The sequence below is a fragment of the Cyprinodon variegatus genome, unplaced genomic scaffold (genome assembly GCF_000732505.1).
Source record: "Cyprinodon variegatus isolate N-32 unplaced genomic scaffold, C_variegatus-1.0 Scaffold231, whole genome shotgun sequence".
Classification (NCBI taxonomy): Eukaryota; Metazoa; Chordata; class Actinopteri; order Cyprinodontiformes; family Cyprinodontidae; genus Cyprinodon; species Cyprinodon variegatus.
This window is the reverse complement of record NW_015150684.1, coordinates 595,013-617,888: the sequence shown is the minus strand read 5'-3', so window position 1 is coordinate 617,888 and position 22,876 is coordinate 595,013. Positions and strand designations below refer to the sequence as shown.

Here is a 22,876-nt window from a genome sequence, read left to right as displayed (position 1 = left end):
CCCCCACCCAGCTCCGCCCCTGCGTACGTAGCATCACCTTAATCTGCTACCTTTGATGGGTTTCTGCTTATAATTCATTAGTTTATATAGATTTCTACTTATTTTCAAGAGGAAACAGATCCATTAAACACTATATAAGAACAATCCAGTCATATACAGATTCAATGAATTTTGATCCTAGTCATGACATTTTGAAAATAACTTATTAATGTAGTTTATTGCTGACTGGTATGTCTGTCTTGCCCTGAGGAATCAATCCCTCTCAGAGTTTTGCTGTTGTTTTGTACTGATTTGTTTAGAGATAACAAAACAATCTCACACAGAAGGTCTTGGTAAACTGATGGTGATAAGAAGGAACCACAAAATACACAAATGCACATGGAATTTGTAAGTATGGTGTGAAATGGGCTGGGTCACCACATGAGAGGTGTGATGGTTTAAATTAACACATAATTGTTGGTACTTGAACTTAGCCGAGGTTGAATAGAAGGGAGGAAACTGTATGATGGTATTGGGGATGGGTCTGACATGTACTCTACTCAGAGATCTTACTCTATTTTTCCTGTCATATCACTGATTTATGCAGTCAATTGTTAGTTGAGCTTAGAAACCAAAGAAGGGCAGACTGTTTCCATTAAAACAAAGATCACATGAGCTTATTCGCATTTGTAGGTGGATCCCTGTCAAGAACTGGGGCTTAATTGGATGCTCACGAACAGGGCTCTTAATTTGGCCTGTAATCCATGTTGGCTCTAAGCGCACATACAAATGTCTCTTGAGCCTCGGCTTTACGTTACAGATTAAGAAGTAGTGGACAGATTGTCTAGTGCAGTCTTCCTACATTAGAAGTCACAAACTTCATGCGTTGTTATGGGTGGGGCCTAAATATTTTATCTATATAGGCAGAGTATACACAAACTGTTTAAACCTAAATTGCAACAAGAACAAAATCAGTGAATGTCATGTTTTTTATTTTCCCTTAACATGGATTTGCATTATATATAAAATGTTGATTAATATGCAAAACCAGAACAGTTTTGTCCGTTTAGATGTTTTCATGTTAATTAAACTGAACTAATTTAAAATCAAAGTCTGACTAAGTTTTTCGTGTTTTCAGTGTCTGTGGGAGGAGATATTGCTATTTAAAGTTGTCTTTGTTGACAAATACCCTCCACTCGTATGAAACAGCCGAACCCAGAGACTTACATCCCATGATTGGATGTATTTAAAGAGAGTCCTGATATGAATGCTTTTCATAATCCTCTGTGATCGTAGTGGGCGTGACATTACCCGCCAATGATAAATGCAGCACATCTGTGTCAGTGGACATGCAATCCTGAGGTAGCTTCATTAACGTTGTTCACCTACAGAAGGTATATTAGCATCAGTAGCTAAAATGTTTCCTTACAGTAGCTGTGTTAGTATAAATAGTGTTTCATTGTTCAGGAACTATGCTCTCATTTTGTCATACCTGTAATATGGCATATCTAAAATTCTATAATATATTTAATATTCTCTGTATTTTATTAAAACTGATGTTATGTTTTAAGCCGCTTGGCCTAGCCTACAGTCTCACTGCAGACCTGTAACCTGACCCACTTTATCAACCAAACATTTAGCCTGTCAAGAGTTCATTTGCATTTTATTGGTTTTTGCAAATAGGCTCTCAGCTTTTTTCTTATCTCTAAAAAGAAAAAAAAAACTTTATCAGGAGGCATAAACATTTACATAGCTAAATATAAACTAAGCAACACAACGTTTGGGCTTCTAGTTTGGAGCATTTTTATTGTTTCTGATAATATCAAAAAGGCACATAGGCTCCCAAATCATCATGAACTTAAACTTCCACTGCTAAAAAAAAAGACAACACTATTCACCCTGAGATCATATGATCCTAGTTTGACTAAGCATTTAGATAAGGAATTTGTATGGTTGCAGTGAGAAACAGAACAATGTTTGCTTAATAATTCCCAGAATCCAAAACCCTTAAACTTTATAGTTAATAATGCAAAACTATTTGGTGAATAATTAGTACTTTAGAAAAAAAGATATATAACCAGTTATTCTAGAGAGCAATGAAGCATATTATATATGCAGCAATAATTTGCAGGCAAGGGGTTTTTCATTCCGATTTTTTGAAAATAAATATTAATAAAGATTGGTGTTATTAATCAAGATGCTGTATTTAATAGTCTACTAAATGATCTTCACAGCTTTTATTTAAAGCAGAAAAGCTACATTTATTCTTAATGCTTTAAAAACCTTTTTAATGCCTTAGTTAATCCAGCTACAGCAATGTTATCCATAGCATGTATTCAGTATTGATACAGACTTTTTAAAAACATATAGAAGGCACACTTACCAAATGTAGAAATTATTTTCTAGTCTATCTGTCTTGTTCTGTGCAGAGCTTTTCAGATCTTGTGATTGACACTTGTTTTTTACTAGGCTATTATTTAGTACTTATGGCATTACTCTGCATCAGCAAGTAGTGAAACATGAGCATTTAACCTCAGTTTAAAGAAATCTGATATGGATGCATCCCTAATCGGGATAGTTTTGCTCTTATAGTGCAATACAAGCATAGCAAGCCGATATTGGCAGGTTGACAGGTTCAGTTTCCGGCCAAGAGGTTAGTTTTTATAGCCAGTCATTTATTAGGATTATACACTCTGGATATTTTATAAACTCCAACACTTCCTCTGACGTCTCACCATAAGAACTTGAAGCCAAAAGCCTACATTTCTCAGAAAACCTGTTTTGAGGCTTGGTATACTGTGACACCAGTAATCAGCCCACGCATCTCATAAAGAGAGTATAAACCATACCTTTAATTGTTATATAATGAAGTAATCAGGTTAAATCTAATACTAGGTGCCACTCTGTCAAAGAATTATAAATTCCCCCTTAAAATTCTCTTGAGTCATCTAATCTGTTTTCAGTACCTTAATTCAAAGCAGTGCATTCAGGATGGACAGGCCACACATGTCACCGTGTTTGTCAGGCTGCTTTGTAACCTTACAGTGGTATGTATAGAATGTCTGCTATTCTTTAAAGCTTTGCTGGGCGGGATGGAAATGGGATGAACCTATACAGTCTGTTGAGCAAAGTGAAAACAGTTTGATCTGTTGAACCAGCAATAAAACACAGCTCCCTCAGTTTCAAGCATAAACCGATCCTACCCAACAGATACAGACACTCTCTCCTAAAACACAGCTGTGTGCTTAAACCATTATCCAACTAAACTGCTATGGTTTTTGTGACGGTCACATGACAGACAGCGAAAAGCACACAAACACGAGCACAGATGAATAGGGCTGATTCATCCCGCTCGCTCATTGGTCTCCGTTCGGTCCCCCTGGAGACGGAGACAAGCACTGTGAATACTGTCTGTCAAAAAGCATGAGAGCACATCCCCTGACACTTCCCACTGTAACAGCACTGATGGGGCCTGCAAAAACCACCAGTGTGTGAGAGAGGGCTGAATAGAGAGGGGCAATGAATCCTCCTGCTTCTTTGCAGAAGGAGGGAAAAAAGGGGAGGGTTTGGGATCTTTTCATGGCTCCTTACTTTTCTGTTTTCATGCGACACGTTCCCTCCTTTCCACACTGCCCTCCTGCATTTCGCTTATTTCATTTCCTCTTTAAACCCGCCCGTTAACACAATAAGAGCATGTAAAGAATACATGTTACAGACACTGTATCAGCCAACATATCAGTAACTGTCTGTTGTTATTAAATGGACCGCAGCCATTCAGCTTCTCTGATCTCTACTAATATCTGCATGCTGGTTTCTATGAAAATCTTGCTGCTTATAAGAAGGCAAATATTTTCATTTTACTGTGCAAATGTGGCATTTTCTCCTGTGTTGTAACCACAGGCTAAAACATGTTGTATGCAAATGAATTGTACAACAGTTTTCCAATGAAATATTGCCAAACTGGTCGATTGCTGATGGATAGGCCATCTGTGCTGCAAGCTTCCACTGATGTGATTCTGTTGTGTAGAATTAGAAGGCTGTTTGAGCTTAAAGTAATCTTACAGGTGCTTTGGAGTAAAATCTGGGTGATTTCTGTTTTACTAGCATTATACTTTTCTAGATTGTCAGCTCCCTCTTGTTTTCATTGTGCCCTGAATTGAAATGGCTGATCAGTAACCAATTCAGATGTGCTCAGATAGGCTTTTGTTCCGTAGCTCAAATTAGCATAAGAAAAGGGGGTGTCAGGCCGAGGCATTGGAAGCCAAGGTCAATTTGACTTTCAATAAGGAGCGGACACTTTAGATTCAAGGAACTATTTGCATTAGCACAGCATTCAACTCTTGTATAGATGGCTGGACTAGCAGAACACATCCTATATACACACACATATATATATATATATATATATATATATATTTTTTTACTTCTGTGCATAAAACAGAAACTATAATTAGGCTTTTATTTCAGTCAAAATAAATTCAAGACGGTCTTTGGATTGAAAGGGGTCTCAGAGATACTTGTAAGTACTATGCTCTTATGGTGTAAACTGGGTCAGGGGGCCTTTTTTTCAAAGGTGAAGTCAACTTTTCCAGCGCTTGATGCCCAAGTTTTTCCAGGCTTAAAATCCAACCGAATCCTGAACACTTGAAAAAATATTGAATTAACATCAAACTAAAATTCTCAATTCTTTTTAAATGTTTAGATCAATGCATTTATGATATCTATATTGTGTTTAAAACAGAATGGACAAATTCCCTTTATATGTTTGTTAAATTTAACATGAAAATAGATGTAAATCGATAGTAATTGACTCACATAACTGGTGTGAAAATGGAGTCAAACAGTAACCAATAAAAAAGATGTTGAACAGAAGCTTGAGTTTGATTTTTATCTGTTTTGTATTTGTGGCTGGAGGTGTGTTGAGAATACCAAAAAAGGCAAGGCTCAGGAAATGTTAAGGATCTCTATTTCAAAATATTTTGAGCTACTATGTATTGTTTTGATTCTTATTTGTTTTCTTTTTTAGATTTTAAGTCAATCACCTTGGTAAATAGTACAGTAAATAGTCGGTGTGTAATGTAGTAGAAGGAAATCTACCGGATTCTCGACTAATATTTGTCGTTTTACTTTTCTTTTCCTCCTGTCCCCCCATCATTTTCTTGCCCTCCAGGTCTGCGAGTGGAGCAGGAATTGGTGACGTCTTACCCTCAGGTGGTTGTAGTGCGGGTCCCCACGCCCTGGGTTCAGTCTGACAGTGACATCACCGTGCTGCGCCACCTGGAGAAGATGGGCTGCCGACTGATCAACCGGCCCCAGGCTATTCTCAACTGTGTCAACAAATTCTGGACCTTTCAAGAACTGGCCGGACATGGGGTCCCTCTTCCTGACACCTACTCTTACGGTAAAAACGTACTAACGACCAACTTAGCAGTTGGTGTGTATATTTTCAAAAATAAAAAACTCCATGTGATAAATGTGTTTAGGTTTTGTAAAAAAAAAAAAAATAATAATAATAATAAATCAGAATGTAACCTAAAATCCATCCAAGAAATTATATACACAAGGGTTGTGGAAAAAAAACATAAACATAAATATTCCTGTAAATAAAAACAGATGAATCATTTGAATCATTAGACCCTATATTTTATTTTCATAGTCAAGCTTAGTACGGGGCTTTGAGAAAGCCTGCACACTCTATGTAACAAAAGGTAGAATAAAACATTTCTCGGGGATTCAGTTTTATAGACCAATATGAAGTTTTGCACAACAATGTGGTTTGCACTGCTTCTGTATTCAAACCCTAAATAAATTCCAAACACCCAGTTTCCCTTAGAGACCATCTAATTCTAAAAAGCATCTAACCCAGCAACATGGTAGTCCACCTAAACTAACAGGCTAAACGAGAACAGCTGGAATAAGAAAAGCAGCCATAGCTGGAGGAGCTGTAGAGAACCACAGCTCCGGGGGGTGTGGATCATCCGCCGGGGCATCTGTTGATCTCCACATTTCTGACCTTTATTGAAAAGTGGCAAGAAGCATTCTGTGTAGAGAAAACCCAACCCTGTAGACTATGATAAATGCACCGTCCCCACGGAAAAACATGGAGAAACATTGTGGTAAGGGTCCTTAGGAGGGACAGAGAACCTGGTCAGGATTGATTGGTGGAAGAATTGAGCTAAAACTCGAGAACAAACGTGTCAGAAGCTGCATACGAGTAGCAGGACTACAAAGCAAATGATAAAACCAGAGCTATAATATAATGGTTTAGATAAAGGCATGTGCATGTGTTCGAATGAACGGACTCAAATCCAGTCAGGAATCTCTGGCAGGGGAATAGTGACAGATGCTTCCTTTTCAATCTCAATAATTAGTGAGCTTGTTGTTGCAAAGCTGGTAGAAATGACGACTTTTTTGGTCTACATTAGAGATTGTGGTTATTAGTCAAAATTACATTAAATGGGTATGAATACTTAAGGCACTGTTAAGATCTGCTTAGTTATTTTTGGTAAATTAAAGACAGTAAGGAGACGCCACAATCTAGAAAATTAAAGGGATTATTTTGATTTGTAAAAAAGAGTGAAAGGAGTACTACAGAGCCGGGACTCCTGTGTTTATTTCTTGTACTTCATAGATTGTTCTAAGCCCGACTACCAGCCGTGCTCATTTCTTTGTGTTTCAAAAAAAAAAAATCGACATTGCTGTGGTATTCATGAGAGCAGAAAAGGAAGGATAGAGACAGCAGGGGGAAAAAAAGAATGAGCGGGGGCTGTTTGGCCTACATTCCATGTGTTTCTGTGCACAGTAGGCCAGGCGATGCATGCAGAACAGCTGGAGAGCTTATGTAACCAACCCGCAACCAGCCCTCCCCCTGCCCTTTCATTTTCAAAATAACGCTTTAGTGCCTCTACCAAAGAATACCATAGCGACTCACTGATTGATTTATCTGCTATCTTTTCCGCTTTTTCCTACATTTTCTTTTTTAGTCTGAGTGAAAACACATGAGATTTAGCACAGCAGGAGAGCCGAGGCACAGGGTTGTTTCCATCTGCTGCTTTGACTGCATGCCAGTTAAGTGCAGGCAGGACGAGGGAGACATTGAGACAGACACAGGAGTGAAAAAGGGAAGAAAATGCAACAAAAAAAAAAGATATTAACGAACATTTGAATGACCCATTTTTCCCCTCGAAAGTCCAATCAGGAAGCTGAAGCACATCCGTTGCAACAGGCTGCCATTATAAATCGCTGTCAAAAAAAGCTCAGCTGCTTTACATGCAATGCATCGGTCAGTGACTCCGCTCTTCTGTTCTGCGAATCAAGGCAACAGATTTGAGTCAGGCAGCACTCCCACAGCATCGGTGTTTTGAGTAAACCCTTGTTTCCATAGCAACACGTTTCTCTCCCTCTGCCGATCCTACCAGATTGGCTGTAATGTGTGAACCATGTCAAAAAGCAATCCCAGCTCCTAATTCGGTTTAATGTGTGTTTGTTGCTGCATGTGTCTATGCGTGTGTTTGGATGGGTGTTTCTCAGGGGGACACGACAACTTCCGTAAGATGATCGACGAGGCAGAGCCGCTGGGATACCCAGTGGTGGTGAAGAACGCTCGCGGCCACAGAGGTAAGAGAATAAGCCCCATTACGTCCTGTCATTCAACAAGGTCACCACATTACATTTCAGTCCTCCCTGACATGACGTTCATTCAAAAAGTGTTAAATGATTAGCACTATGCTGCAGCCACAAAATAAAGCCTCATATAGTCAGGTTAATAATTCCTGTCTTTAGGTTACGAATTAACACTCAGTTAAGTTCATGAAGGGCATCTGTGGAGGGTTTGAGACACTTGTGCATTGCCTTCAAGACAACAACCCCCACCCCTGCCATTACCACAGGACCATTAGCTGATTTCTATTCATAGTTATTGACTTATTTAGAGGCAGGATGAAGAAATAACCAGGATATTCCGAAGCCGAGGTTTCCATCACGTACCATTTACCCAACTGTAACAAATTTTATGTAGCCCTGAGTTTTTTAGTCTCCTTGTGAGGATACTCCTTTTAGATGCATTATGATTGTAAAGAAATGCACACTTGGGTCAGATAATTCACAACATCCCAAATTACCAAACTATAACAATTGTATTCGAAGAATTAAACTTTGTGCTTGCCTTGTTTGTACTCTACTTCAAACCAACTCCTTTGCTGATTAAAATCTGAAGATTTACTCTTGTTTGGTTGTGTAATAACATTGTTATAAAAGGATTATCCCTGGAACAGTTCATAGGACCAGACACTGGAGAGACAGAGCCATCTTGTGCTAATTAAAACAGGCATCTTCTATCCTGTGTGAGAAGAGGCTCTGCAGGTCCTGTCAGTTATTTGAGAAATGGGAAATTGCATGAGAGTTGCTCATCAGAGAGCAGCTGTTTGCCACCAAGGTGCTAAGGAAGCTATTCAGCCTAAACTCTCATTTCATAATTAACCAACCCTGCAACTACTTGATATTATTTTAATTTGAACAAGTCTGTGTGTGACGATAGCCTGAAGAGTTGCTCATTTTTCCTTTCTTCTCCTCATTTAGTCTCTCCTTCCTTCTCTTAGGCAAGGCTGTGTTCCTGGCGCGCGACAAACACCACCTGACAGATTTGTGTCACTTGATTCGCCACGATACCCCCTACCTGTTTCAGGAGTACGTGAAGGAGTCTCACGGTCGTGACGTACGAGTGGTCCTGGTGGGCGGACGTGTTATTGGCTCCATGCTTCGCTGCTCCACCGATGGACGCATGCAGAGCAACTGCTCCCTGGGTAGGCAAATTCCTAAGAGGCACCAATCACATTAGTTTGATTACAGCACATGCCTATTTAGTTTGTCCTTACAGTTGACAGTTCTGCCACTCTCATGTCCTTGCATTTTCTACGTTTTCATTGTGGCAGCTCGTTTTAAACACAGCCAGGTAAATTGTTTGAGTATTAGCATGTGTTGAGAGGGTGCTAACCAAGAAAGAGGTTCCTGCTGAAAGACAGATACCTTTAGGCTCCAGCAAAGCCAGCAGTTTCCCACATGGACGAGTCCAATGTCTTCTGGAGAACTTAATGGTCAACTGGTACTGTTTGTTTTGCCAAAATGTCAGAGGTATGCTTTAAGAAGTTATCGCAGGGCTTTTAAACCTGAAAAGGACCTAATTCACCAGCTGTCAGGTGGTGGCAGCATACTGCAGAGTCTGCTTTACTGCAGTGACACTGATGTTTTGCATACAGTGGATAGAATAATGGAGGTTGATAATTCAAAGTCTTCTAAGTTAAAGAGCTGAAGGGTTCATACAGAGAAACTAGTTAGTGTCACAAAAGGACCCTAATCCCAGCACACTTTAAGACTGGTTCTAAAATAGATCTACAGTAAACCTGGCTCATATTTATAGATTTATTCGTAAAAGTAAGGTGGGTGCAAAAAAGTCTTGCTCTTTTCTGCAAAACTCTGCTGCCTCTCCGACTTGCTACAAGGCAGTTATGCAAATCTAAGTGTATTTGTGATTTCTACATAGCTTTAAGAGTCAATGAGCATTTCAGTTCAAGATTGCCTAAAAAAGACACAAAACTGAAAGTCTGACCGGTCAGTAGTGAGTTTATCTAAGTTATTTAAATAGCTTTAATGGCTCTTGATGTTATTAATAATTTAACGTCTATATTGATAGGTTTTATTCTACTATATTTAAGCTGTAATTTGGTTTCTTTGACCATCAGTGTGTATGAATATGTCTGTCCTAATGTGTTCAGGTAGTGTTTATTAGACCCTTTAGCTGATGAGGCTGATTTGTAAAGCGATGATGAGTATGTTTAGTCTAGCTGAAGATGAAGGGCTCTGACATAATTGGGACATTGGCCGGCAGATTTTTCTGAGTTTATGGGACAGATTGGGGTACAAATATGAGAAATATGGAGAGGAGACTTGCATTTTCATTTTTATTTAGTCCTATACCAGAATTAAAATCAGAACAATATACTTATTGTTTATCATGTTTCTTTATTTATCAACCATATTTTTTCACTATACTGACTAAAATCAGATGTATTCACAAACCCACGTCTCCAAATTGTTAGGTGGTGTGGGGATGATGTGCCCTCTGAGTGAGCAGGGCAAGCAGCTGGCCATTGAGGTGTCCAACATCCTGGGCATGGACGTGTGCGGTGTGGATCTCCTGCAGCTCAACGACGGCTCGTTTGTCGTCTGCGAGGCCAATGCCAACGTGGGCTTCATCGCCTTCGACCAGGCCTGCGGGATTGACGTGGCGGGGATTATAGCTGACTTTGCCCTTTCAACGCTCCCAAGCCGCCTGACTCGGAAGATGTCCCTACTGTCCGTGGTATCCAGCACCAGCGAGACCAGCAGCGAGCCCGAGGTTTGCATGGTGAACACCAGCGGGGGCTCCCTGCCAGAGGCTGTCTGCAACATGAGCGTGGGTTCCTCCTCCAGCGAGAGCGACCCAGAGTTGGCCGAGCCCTCGCAGTCGTCGCCCCGTCACTCCTCAGCCTCCGACCTCCCCGATCTTCCCGACGCAGCTTACAACTTTAACACCCTCCTGGCCAATGAGATCAAGCTATTGACTGAGTGAGAATTCATTCACACTCCCCCTACACAACACACATCAAACACATACAGTACATACACTTGTAAAATCACACATAGAAAAAAAAAAAACACTCCGAAACAAATAATCATAATTTCTGTGCAAAAAAAAAACAGCTAAGAGAAACAAAAGAACATTGTGACAGCAACATCTAAACACGAGCCTTCACCTGTTGAGATCTACGGCTGCTCCCCTGATTCTCTTTTCTTTGCATTTTTTCTTGAAATCCCTTAAAGGTATCTAAAATCAGGGTATGCTCTCAACTAACCTTAACAGCATACAGCATATGAGATATCAGCCAAAACTGGCGTCTGCTAGTGTGTATTATTTTATTTTGTATGGTTGAAGAATTTCATTAAATGCCATGTATTTAAACATCCTCACAATGTAAAAAAAAAAAAAAAAAAAGATCTGAAAGGTTCTGCTGATGCGGTTATCTTTGGTCGATGCTGGGCAAAATGAAGTATTTCTAAGTTGAATGTACCCTCAAGCTAGGCATGTCACTCCGTCAGTTACAATTTAGTCATAAAGTGTTCATGAAAAGGGCAGAAAAGACGGGGACCTGAGTGAAGGTGTGCAAACTTTATATCAGCAATTTGCTGTCCTGTTCTGCTAGGACTCAAAAATTTAAAAATTAATTTCCAACATTTTAGGTTCCATTGTGTTGGATTACCAGCAGCAGCCATCTGCTTTTTCTTAAGGAAAACATGAAATGCCTAGCACTTTACTAAAAGCGTTTTGTCTTTTTATCTCTTAGTGACATATTTAGGAAGAATGAGACCGTTTTTAAGCTGTTTCATTACCTGAAAGCAAAGTATACCTCAAAACAGAGATGTCTCACTGCCATAGGACGTCCCAAACACATACAGAACATATCAGCTTAGGCTCTACTCACCTTCTAAACCAGGTGTTCCTTCCTCTCATGTCTAGGACCTAAAATACCATTGTATTTTATGTCTGTTATATATTTTTTGTTATTAATTGAGATATCAAAATTAGTTTAAGCATAGTAGTATGCAGCTGATAAAACTGGAACAGAGAGAAAAAAGGCCAACTTTGCTGTTGTTGTGATCTACTGTGGATAAACTGGATTGTACAGACCTGTGATTTTAAGAGACTCAAGCTGCAATTAGGTTGGGCAGTTGTGGATTGGGTTAGTTCAGTCATGTAATTATAGATTTTTATCATTCCATTAATTTGCTGTTAGTTGTTGAAGACACCCACGTTTTAAAAAAGAAAACAAACAAAAAAATATTTCTTTAAAGTTGTATTTAACAGATTTTTTTTTCCTTAATGGAGGAAAGAGAGACAAACTAAAACAGCTGCCAAGACTTTATTGTTTACAGCTTTTGTTCCTGTGGATTTTACTTGTGTGTACCTGGTGACAGTTAAGGCAGATGCATAAGGTATGAAGCAGTATTCCATGACTTAGGGAACATTTTCAGGCCAACTCTGATCAAAAGCACAAATATAAACCCTGAATTGTCCACGTAGCTCTCTTTAGGCTCGTAACTCTTTCTGTTGAACACAACTCAGGGAAGCAGCCTGGATCTCAGTCCTGACCCTTCCTTAAAACATGTCATAAACATAACACATACTTACATGTAGACCAAAAAGATAAAAAAAATAACAACAATGAAAAAAGGTTGTAAACTACAGTATGTGGTGTATACCATGGTTAACATGCACTTTTTTCCTTGCTTGTTTCATAATGTTCCATGTTTTCTTCCTAATTTATGGGATTTTTTTGAAGAAAAAAAGTGGTTTGTGTGCACTAATATTGTGTCAATAAAGTGAAACCTCTGTGAAGCTTGATTTTCCATTTTCCTTTGTCGGGGGCCAAATTTGTAACTGTATGGTGTCCAGCAGGTAAACGAGGGGGGGCAGGGCAGCTTTTTATTTTTTTAACTCTTGTGATCGCAGTGAGGTGTTGTAGTCAAGACCCCAACAACCGAGAAGTACTGAGACAATACCAAGACATTTAGAGGCGGAGACCATATAAGGTCTCGGTAATCCTCGGTCTTGGTTGGTGTGGTTTTGACTACAGCACTATCGCAGTGGCTCCGTTTACACCTTTACTGTGATGTTGTGTGGTATCTACATGATCAAATCCATCAAAGACTGAAATCTGACATCGCCCACATTCCTGACATGATGGAATGCTCACATGGTGAACCCTTCCCAGCATCAACAGCATATTAAAGCCTCTATTCAAGCATCTTTAACATAAATGAAGATCGCACAGCCATTTCAAAAGAAAGAAACACTTGTTTCTCTCTCACAGACCCTGTTATGCAATTGCTTCATTCATCTATTTATATATATATACAGACAATAGTTCATTTAACATCAGCCTGATGGCTCTGATTTTGCGTTCAGGTTTTCCTAGTATTTAGAGTACATCTGGATTATAATCTGCTTTCAGTTCTGTCTGATCATAATTATTCAGTTGCCTACAATGAAGTGAAAAGCTACTGAAGGAATATGGCAAAGGAAAGTAAACAGAGTTTACTGTGGAGCAGGGTCCACGGACAGCCCAGAGGAAGGTTTTATAACTGTGGAAAACTCCACTTTGAAAAGGTTACTGTTAGATTTCCAGTTCTGCTGTTAAAAAAAGGGAATTTAAGTTTTCCATTGATTTACTTGTTTAAAAAAGGGAATTTAAATGTCAAAAAACAGACCCACCTTTATTTGTTTTAGATAACTTAATATAACACTAACAGTGAAGTGGTTTTCAGACTGTTTGACCATACATTGTGTCTTAGCATATTAAATCAAACTACACTTGCCTATAAGATCTGTTTTAAAACCTACATTTCCTGAAAGGTTTCAGATATATGTATGTTTGCAGGAAGAAAGCGACTTTGAGCTTACGTGACTCACTGCAGCTCTCCGCACATTTTATAAAGGAGTTCAAGACTGTTAAGATGGAAAATATGAAAGTGGTTGCATAAACTGTCCCAGTAAATGTCACTTCCCTTTTGCTTTGTTTTATTTCTGGCTTAAGATTGTTGTTCACAAATGTCCAAAATCATGTAAATATAGATCCATCTTTTTTTGATTAGAATAAAGAGTCATTATTCCAACCAATGAAAATGTGCCCTTTGGATTTTTATTTGATTGTTTTAAGTTTGCATGTAAGAGGAAACAATTATAGTTTTGCTTTTTTAGTCAAACGTTGACGTTTAAGACGTTTCATCTAAAAAAAAAAAAATGTTATCAAGCAAAGTTAACCTAATAAAATATCTAAAATCAACTTTTTTATGAAGAAACAGAGAACCAAAAAAGAGATTGCCTCCAAAAACCTGATCACTAGTTTAGCAGCAACTGTTATAAGTGTTTACCAGAAACTGGCAGCCAGTCGTTACATAACTATAGTGATGATCTTGTTTCTCTAAAACTTAAGGAGAACTGCAGATCCTGTAGTCCCACATTAGTCTCCTTGTCCACAGCTCATTTTCTGCTAAGTATTTAACATGTTTTTGTTGAATGTTAGTTGGGTCTTCATGTTGCTTCAGGTCAGCAATGTTTTCGGTCATAAAACTCTGTAGTGGAGGTCATTTTTACTCAGTGTCTCTTCCTTATCATTAAATCATCAACACTGACCTTAATTGATGCAAGTGAGGCCTGCAGAGCCTTAGATGCGTTTTGGGTTCCTGTGTGATGAGTCGTCGATGGGTTCTTGGAGTAATTTTGGTAGACCAGACACTCATGGGAAGGTTTATCACTTGCTGCATGTTTTTGTGGTTCACTGGAACCCGGTGGCTCAGATTGGGCTTTTTAACCCTTTCCAGATTAAAGATATCAGAACTTTGTTTCTCTGCTGTTCTTGAGCTGTTTTAAATTGGGGTGTGTTGCTTTATGAGATCGTGTGTCCTGCTTTGTTACTAGACAGCTTCTAATTTAATGATTTAAATAATGAGGGTGGGTTGAGGTCCTGAAGAGGATTAATACATCAGTTCAGGAGTCAACTAGATGGTTATTGTGGTTTCATAATGAAGTTTTTCTCTTTTACAAATCATAATTTGATTACTTACCTTTTATACATTTAAGTCTAAAAAGTTAAAACAGGAAAAAGGGCATCTTTCTTCAAAGTACATACATTCACAAATGATAAGTGGATGAATAATAAAATGTTTTATTATTTAACTTTTCAGCTACTCTCTCCATCCCTGTGTGGATGAACTGTAAGGTTGAAAACATCGTTGGAATAGATCTCAGGGAAGAACCAAAAGGCAGAGCAGGGGTGTTGCCTAACCAGAAGCAGGCCGTGGTTCAGCCTGCAGACTCTGCACCTGCTGCAGCAGCCCCTGGATGGATTCTGTCAGGTCATGTTTTGCTATCTGCTGGCTGGCCTGCAGGGCTGTGCTGCCAAATCCCAGCGCCTGGCACGGAAACAAACACAAGCACGGCTCGTCAGAGCCTCTTGGGAAAGCAAAGCTGGCTTTTATAATGATGTCACTGAAACTAGACCACACGTTCAGCTTAATTTAACCCACTTGAGATACCCTACTGACATGCTGATATGCTGTGCTCGTTGATTACGGGAATCGATTTAAGATGGTTATAAAATCATAAACGAATATATGCAATTATAAGAGACAGCCCTGTCTGCATCTTTCACAAGCTGAAAGATGGGTGTTAATTTTATAGACAAAATGTAATTTTATCTACCAAAGTGGAACTGCATTTCAACAGGTTACAAAATCGCGATTTGAAGCCGTTTTGCTATTTGTAACATAATTGTTTAGATAAAATCAATACAAGTGAATTTCAGATGGAGCTGACAGGACATTTGTCTGTAATGAGAAATGCAGGAGAAAGTGGGTCACACAGCGAGACTATTCAAAAGCATGCAAGGCATTTCAAAATTATTAAAGTAGACTGAAGTTATTGCTTTTCAATATCCAAGTCAATGACCTTAATCCAACAGGAATGTAATGGATGGACTTGAAAAAAGCTGTTCATTTGCGAAGGACATCCCACCAACATTCCAGAGTCTGAGCACTGGTGGGTGGGGCCTCTCTTAAAATACGTTTGTGTTTTATTACTAAGATATGAAGTAGGAATTATTTATAATATAAAGATCATTTTAACATAAAAGTTTTAGGTGGTTTATGATGATATATTAAATCCATTACATAGAGGCTTGTAAAAATATTCATACCTCTTACAACAGTGGTGTCCAAACATTTGGCACCTCCATCTCCAGACTGAACATTATCAGGGACTATGTGATGCTATTATAATTTTTATTTTCTATTTGGCTGTTAAAGAAGGAAATACATACAAAACACATTGATTTTATGTGTAAAATAATAGATTGGAAATTAGAAAAATGGCCAAATAATTTTGCTTAAAAAAGGTGTCAGATGTTTTCTGTTTTGTTGTTTTAGAAAACATTTTTAGTCTGTTCCTAACAATGAGAAATCTATTTATAAACCCTACCTTAAAGTGCCATTAATAGGTGTTTAAGGTAGGAAAGGAGCCATGGCGACAAGAAATAAAGTACTTGCAGTCACAGTACACTAGGCCAAGTCCAGGATCAGATTGTCGCGACTCTCTCTAAATATCCCACTAATATGCTCCTTGTGTTTACAGGGTCACCAATTAGTAGTAATCCAATCTTTAGACAATGCTTGGAAGATCTAGGAAACGGTGTCACAGAGTCACCTCGTCAGCTCACTGACCTTTTGGAAGTCTCCTCTGAGCAGCCACAACATGGCCAGGCAGTGGGTCAACAGCGCTGCCTGAACTGCGTTTTTTCTGAACTCCTTTTGTTGAAATTCCAACATGGTTCTCAGCATCTCCTCCATTTCAACCAGCTGGGATTTTTCTAGTTAAAGTATATATAAAAAAAGAAAAGATATTTTATTTTTTACCTTACCTTCACCTTAAAAGTGAATTGAATGTTATTAAAAACACACAAAATAATATGTATAATAAATAAGAATTCTCTGAGTGTTCTGCTTAGGGTGTGTCTGTTAAATGTTTATAGTTTTTCTCAGCATCCTTTCTCACCTGCTTTCGTCAGCAAACATCACATTAAGCCTGGGAAGTTGCTTTGCAGCTAACAGGCTTAGTAATACATGTAGGGCAGCAGCTGTGATAGAGGCAAGTAGTGCGGATGCTGCTCAGCCAGCGTTGTGTCAGCAGTGGTCTCTAGTCAGCCCTAAGCGTGTAAATCTGGGGTTTAGCTTTTGGGCTGCACAGCAAGGCAGATCAGCTAAATATAGCTCAGTTGACCTTATTTTTCTTTCAGTTTCTCATTTGTTAGTTTGTACGTTAATGGAGCTCTTGGCTAGAGTTTGAAGTGTGATTTAAGATGGACAGATGGGGATATTTTCTGTTTTTTTGTTTTTTTTATAGCTTAGAGTAAAGTAAGTATATGTTTAGCTGTATTTAGATCTCTGTTTTATAGAACTGATTAAAGAAATATCCACCATAAGAGGAATATGGCGACACAGCAGAGTTCTGGAGGACATTGGTGTAGGTTTTCAACAGACCGCTGAGATGGTTGTGCCAACTTTGTGCGACCTACAAAATAAACAAAGAATTATTAGATTAAATTTAGAAAATAAAGAAAAAATATTAAACCACACGAGCAAATACAAACCACAAATATTTTCTTTCTCACATTCTGGCTGAAACTGTTCTTTTTAAGACGTAATTTAGTGTTCACAAAATATATATAAATCAGGTGTTTTTATCTGGTCATTTTGTTATTATGGCTGAATCTTAATGAAAACCTTATATTCATTTTATTAGGAAATTAAAATATTATATTAGACCAACAGATAAAGCATTTTTAACACAGGTAAAATATTTTCAAAGCATGTATTTATAGTATCTTCCACTCAGTTTCCATTAATATGCTTAGGTACAACATTCTGTAAACAGACAGCTTGCAGGGACTTCCATCATATGGAGGGTGTCACTCACTGTATTTGTGATAATTGTGTGGCTATATATGAAATGACAAGAAATGAAGTTTATCTTTCAGAAATTAGTAGAAGGGTTTTGGGTTTTCTTAAACTATCAGCCGTAATTGTCTATATTAAAAGAAACAGACATTTGATACCGCTATGTAAAAAATGTATAAACAAGTTCCACTTTTTGAATTTAATGATGGAACTAAATTACTTTCCCAGCATATTCTGATTTATTGAGATTCATTGCTGGTGTTTATTTTAGGCTGATTGACTACTTACATGATCTAAAATGCCTCTTTGGATTATAAAGAACAAAGAAATAAAGCAAAATATGTGTATGGGAAAACCTTAGAATATAAGTAGTGAACCAGGGTCAACTTCTTTTGTCTGAAAAACACGGCAGCCATTAGAAAGTAGCCCTTAGAGGTGGTGGCGCTGTCAAAACCATACTCCTCAGTGGCATAGTATATCTGCAATTAAAAAAAAATACATAGAGTTAATTATTTTGGATTTCACTCAGTTATTAAAAGCCTTTTGCAAAATCGTTTATGTCAGTAATGGTTATTAAAAATTCGAACATCATTTGCAAAGTGATGCAGAGCTGCTTCCAGTTTTCCAGCTGCCATGCAGAATTGGCCCAGGCTCCTATGAAGCCAGTGTTGGATGAAAGGTCCTGGTTCTGGACTCCTCACCACGGTGAGCTCAGCCTTTGAAAGGTGTCTTGCTACAGCAGCAGTATTATTCAGGCCTGGAAAGGTGAATGAGGCAATGTAAAAAATAAAAATAAATATATTAGCTGACCCAAAGTACCGACTGTCCTCATCTCTTACCAGCGTTGGCCTCCGCCAACAGCAAATAGGCAGGAACGAGCTCAATGCTGCTAACACCATGTACGTCAATGGATGTTTGGAGGCAGCAGTGAGCAGCAGGAAGTGCCTCTTGATGTTTTCCCTCCAACAGCTTGCATTGAGCCTCCAACCTGCAAATCCTAATCAGCTCTACCTGAAAAAGCAGCCAAACCCATGGTTACCTTTGCTCCAACTTCATTCATAAGACTTGGAGAAATTATTGTGTAACATTTCAAAGAAATACAGCATCCAGATCTTATACGTCATCCCATTTCTTTGAACTATAATTTTCAGAAGTAAATTAGACTCAGGTGGTTCTGAAAAATCCAAAGACTTGGGACTGAAATAAACATAATCCACTGTAGAAAACACTGACCATGAAAATTAAAGATCCATTTTTCTAGAAATTCTTCATTTTGAAATCTTAATATTTTTCTGTCATACTTTTCAGGTCAGTAAAAAACAATAAATAAAACTGAGAGCGTAAGTTAAGCATTGCAGGTCTCATCAGGTCTGTTGTCATAGCATCTTTAAGAAGGAGTTGTTTTTTTTATCACTATGCTGTTATTTTTCAGTTAACTTTTCCTGAGAGATGAAGAAAGAAAAAAATATACATTAATGGTGTTTTTAAATAGCTGTGTACACATTTTTAATATGTATACACTAATACATTTACCTTCTTTAGCTGGTTTGCCCTGAGGGCGGCTTGGTTGGGGATATCTGTTGGGGCACGTATGGGAACAAGCAGCTGACAAATCGTTTCATGGATTCCCGCCCAGTCAGCCAGCTGGTGCTCCACATTACTAAAGAGACATAGAAATATATCTGTCATCCAGCCAGACATCATCTCTGCCCCAACAGCAGTAATTCCAAGAAGTCAAAATTACTTCAACACCTCCAAGAAACACTCTGTTGTTCGTGACGCACTGCAGGTAATGTTTTAGGCCAGCGTGTCCCAAAAGTTGTGAAATACCAGAGAAACAAAGAATGTATGAGGGTAAAGCGTTTTTTTTTTTTTTATTTGTTTTTTTTATTATTCTGTTGACATTCTTAAAAGCCATCCAAGTTCAAGGAGGACAAATTTAATTGAAAGCTACAATAACTAACCTGTAATTTGGTTCCTCTGGATCTTTTCGTCCGAACACTTTTGTGGAAACTGTCTGAACCTTCCGTGCATATTTCTTTCCCGGGACGATGTTTGCTCCCTCCATTGCATTTGTCTTTTTAATCAGGCAGAAATCTGGCCACACCACATCACCACAAACTGGACTATGAATGCTGCTCAGCTCAAGGCCCAATTTACTCTAACACAGTGCTATGGTTTTACACTATTTAACTAAGCACACCCTTTATGTGTCATGTACACCTTTAGACATATTCTACATTATGTTAAAATACTGCAACAAATTTGAGGTATTTTATTCTAAACACCTTTCTCTGCAATAACAGCTTGGATGCTTTTGTGATATCAGCTCTGCAAATCTATTAAAATGTTTGAATTGGAAATGCTCTAATTGGAAAGGGTCTCTGCAAACATGTTTATTTTCTTATTTTTCATATTAAATCAAAACATGAAAAAATTTTGACATTTTTGCTTAAAACATGATAAAACACGTATTTGGTCATCAATGCCATGCTTTAAAGATTTGTTGTTTGAGATCAATCAAATGGTTTATTAGTGTGGCTCTTTCAACAAAATATTTTCTAACCAATTACGATTAGTTGGGACTGCCTTGTTCTTAGCTCCAACCATTACTTCATTATTGAAGCAAAGCCTCCTATAGCATGATGTTTCACCTATATGGGGTGGTGTGTTAACAGGGAAAATAAGGGCTACTCTTTCTCCAATTCGGTTTAATCTGACAAAATAAACTTCCATTGCATGGTTACCCTCTAGAAAGCAGCAAAAAATGAAATCTGGTCTTCCAGCGACTTCCATTTGTACCTTTCCCCTTGCCTGACAACAAATGTTCCCATCTGAAATAAGAATCTCTGCAACTCTTTCATAAATACCATAGCAGTCTCAGCTGCTTTGGTGCTGAATGTTCTCCTAAATCAAAAAGATTAGGTGGATGGTCATGTCTTATCAGTTTGGCTGTTGTGCCAAATTCTTTACATATTCAGATCACGGTTGGAATAGTCCTAACTAAGACGAGTAAAGAGCAGAATATTATTCTATAGCCTAACCCTGTTTTGCATTTCTGCACAAACTTATCCTGTTTGATCCGTTCTTTGGTCTCCATGATGCTGTACATAATTTCTAAAAAACTTCTGAGTCCTTCTTAGAACAAATGGATTCATAAAACTAATTACACACAGATGGAATTTATTTACTAGTTTAATGATTTCTGAAGGCAACTTCAATTTAGGTATCTGCTTACCTACAATTTTTGACAGCCATGTCTAATTTCTCTTCAGTTCATAACTTGCCTTACACTTCCTTAACCCTTTATAGGGCAATCAGTGAAATAATCCAAATTTCAAACCAATGGTGTTATTGGAATGCAGGACATGACCTTATTACCTTTGTAGCATGATGGCAAGAATAAATGTCAATGTAATAACAAGAAAGGCCAACTTGCCCGAATATATTAAGAAAAATAACAAAAGAGCTTCTATAAGAAATTCATAAAAAAAAACACTGTGAGAGTGAAAGAAACACATTTTTTTGGTACAACGTAACCTTAGAGGCATTAATGCTGATACTGGCACTTACATTTTTGAGTTTGTAAACCTGAATATAATTTTTAAGTAGGCTTATTAACTTTTCTTTATTTACTTAATTTACAGTAGGTAATATATCATTCAAGGGCTCATCTAATAGGTCAAATGCCAAAATAAGATGTACAGCCAGATAGCAGTATGTTTGCTGAATGGCTGGATATAGATCTTGTGCTTCTAGACTTAAGTAAGTGATCAAAAATATCAACTTGCCCTATAAAATATTAAAAAAACAGATAAAATAATTTTTGATAGAAAAATGTATTTTACACCTTTCTAAGGCACACTGAATAACAAAACATTGCAAAGGTTTGTGCTTTAGCAGGTCTTTAGGTTTTAATCCAGTGCAATGGCACCTTTAATTACGAATATAGTACGTTCTATTATGACTTAATTTTCTGTATAAAGGTTTAACAGAAAGCATGCACAGTTAGTAGCTGTAAACTCCATGATACTGGCTTTAGTGGCTCATCCTTTATCATAATTATCCCCTGGGTAGGCCTCCACATGCTCCTGTTTACTACCACTGAGGGCTTTACTGAACAGTTTTATGCTTTAGGAGCAGAAAATAAAGACCAATAATGTTTTTTTGGTCCTATTAAACATGGCAGAAGACAGTTTAGTGACACTGAAATAATATAACAGCAGCACAAGGGTAAACCAAAATATTATTACACTGTCGTAATCCAGTTTCCAGCTGTTTCTTTTTTTCCTAACGGCAGCCACATCACCCTGGTGATATGTGTGGCTCATACCGCCACCTAGCGTTCGGTCTGCGTATCCTTGCTAAAACCAAATTAATGTTAATATTATAGGCAATGCAGTTATAAACTCCTCTCTCACTAACAGTAGGGGTATTTTTATGGTGTGAGCAAACATTAAATGTTTAGACAAGATGGTTACGGAGCAAGCTTACCAATAGAAGGTTACTCGACACTTGCTGCATTGAAAATACGCCTCGCCATGACATAGCTCGCAAAACTTTTTCTTTCCTTTCGGTAAAGCAAGAGGGAGGATGCTGGAGGTCGACGCCATAGTTGATAGAAAGCCTCTTGGCAGCTGGTTTTATTCGCAGCACTTTCTTCGGAGTTTGTGGTTGCCATGGAAACTAATTAGCGGTGACGTTGATTTTAACCAGGAAGTGTAAAAAGGAAGAGGAGGGGTGTGTGAACAGCTCTCACGCATATGTAGGGCAAAAGTGTTGGTTTATTTCCCTAAATATATGTAACTAAATATTTAGGGGACTCTAAGCCACACTTAAAACGGTGTTTCTAAGCCTAGGTAAAAAAAAAAAATTTAGAAGTTCAATTAAATTCAATTCAGTTTATTTATATAGCGGCAATTCACTTCACATGTCATCTCAAGGCACTTTACAGTTCACCAGATCATACAGTCTAATTGATTCAATGTTTTCTATCTAAGGAAAACCAGTTGAATGCATCGACTTATTGATTCGAATGCAATCCCTCACATTAAGCATGCTTGTAGCGACAGTGGAGAGGAAAAAGTCCCTTTTAACATAAAGGAACCTCGAGCAGACCCAGGCTCAGTGTGAGCGGTCATCTCCAGTAGAGATACAAACAGCAACTGTAAAAGGCGGCCTCTTGCAGGAAACACACAGCCAGGCAGACAAGCTCTGAGCCAACTCCCATGTTAGAGGATGAAGAGAGCACATCCAGCTATTTTATTATATTTACCACTTTCTCTGTTTCTGTTTGTTCATAATGGGCAGGCAATTTTTTAGGACACCAGAAAAGGGAGAGACTCCACCAGAA

At 38.2% G+C, this 22,876-nt stretch overlaps 2 protein-coding genes across 2 annotated transcripts in view; one reads left to right on the top strand and one right to left on the bottom strand.

The window, feature by feature from the left end:
• The window catches only part of rimkla (ribosomal modification protein rimK-like family member A), a 12,775-nt gene extending 1,767 nt beyond the window's left edge, over positions 1–11,008 (top strand). Inside the window, exons 2-5 of the mRNA XM_015381318.1 lie at positions 5,150–5,380; positions 7,510–7,596; positions 8,577–8,780; positions 10,074–11,008. Coding sequence (XP_015236804.1) covers positions 5,150–5,380; positions 7,510–7,596; positions 8,577–8,780; positions 10,074–10,585 — 1,034 coding nt within the window. The 3' untranslated portion in view covers positions 10,586–11,008. The remainder of the gene's footprint in view (positions 1–5,149; positions 5,381–7,509; positions 7,597–8,576; positions 8,781–10,073) is intronic.
• Positions 11,009–13,500: 2,492 nt separating this feature from the next.
• Positions 13,501–22,485, bottom strand: zmynd12 (zinc finger, MYND-type containing 12). Its single transcript, XM_015381319.1, has 8 exons — positions 22,018–22,485; positions 19,057–19,183; positions 18,363–18,534; positions 18,111–18,280; positions 17,880–18,002; positions 17,044–17,137; positions 16,291–16,436; positions 13,501–14,985 (listed from the first exon to the last, which is right to left on the bottom strand). The coding sequence occupies exons 1-8, from the start codon at positions 22,134–22,136 to the stop codon at positions 14,854–14,856; spliced, it is 1,083 nt and encodes a 360-aa protein (XP_015236805.1). The 5' UTR covers positions 22,137–22,485; the 3' UTR covers positions 13,501–14,853.
• Positions 22,486–22,876: the final 391 nt, after the last annotated feature.

Coding starts and splice junctions, on each gene's coding strand:
- zmynd12 (XM_015381319.1), bottom strand. CDS start 22,136: ATGGCGTCGACCTCCAGCATCCTCCCTCTTGCTTTACCGAAAGGAAAG. Junction 18,003..18,110: donor TGCATCACTTTGCAAATGAT/GTTCGAATTTTT, acceptor TTTTAATTGCAG/ATATACTATGCCACTGAGGA. Junction 16,437..17,043: donor GTCGCCATATTCCTCTTATG/GTGGATATTTCT, acceptor TACTTTAACTAG/AAAAATCCCAGCTGGTTGAA.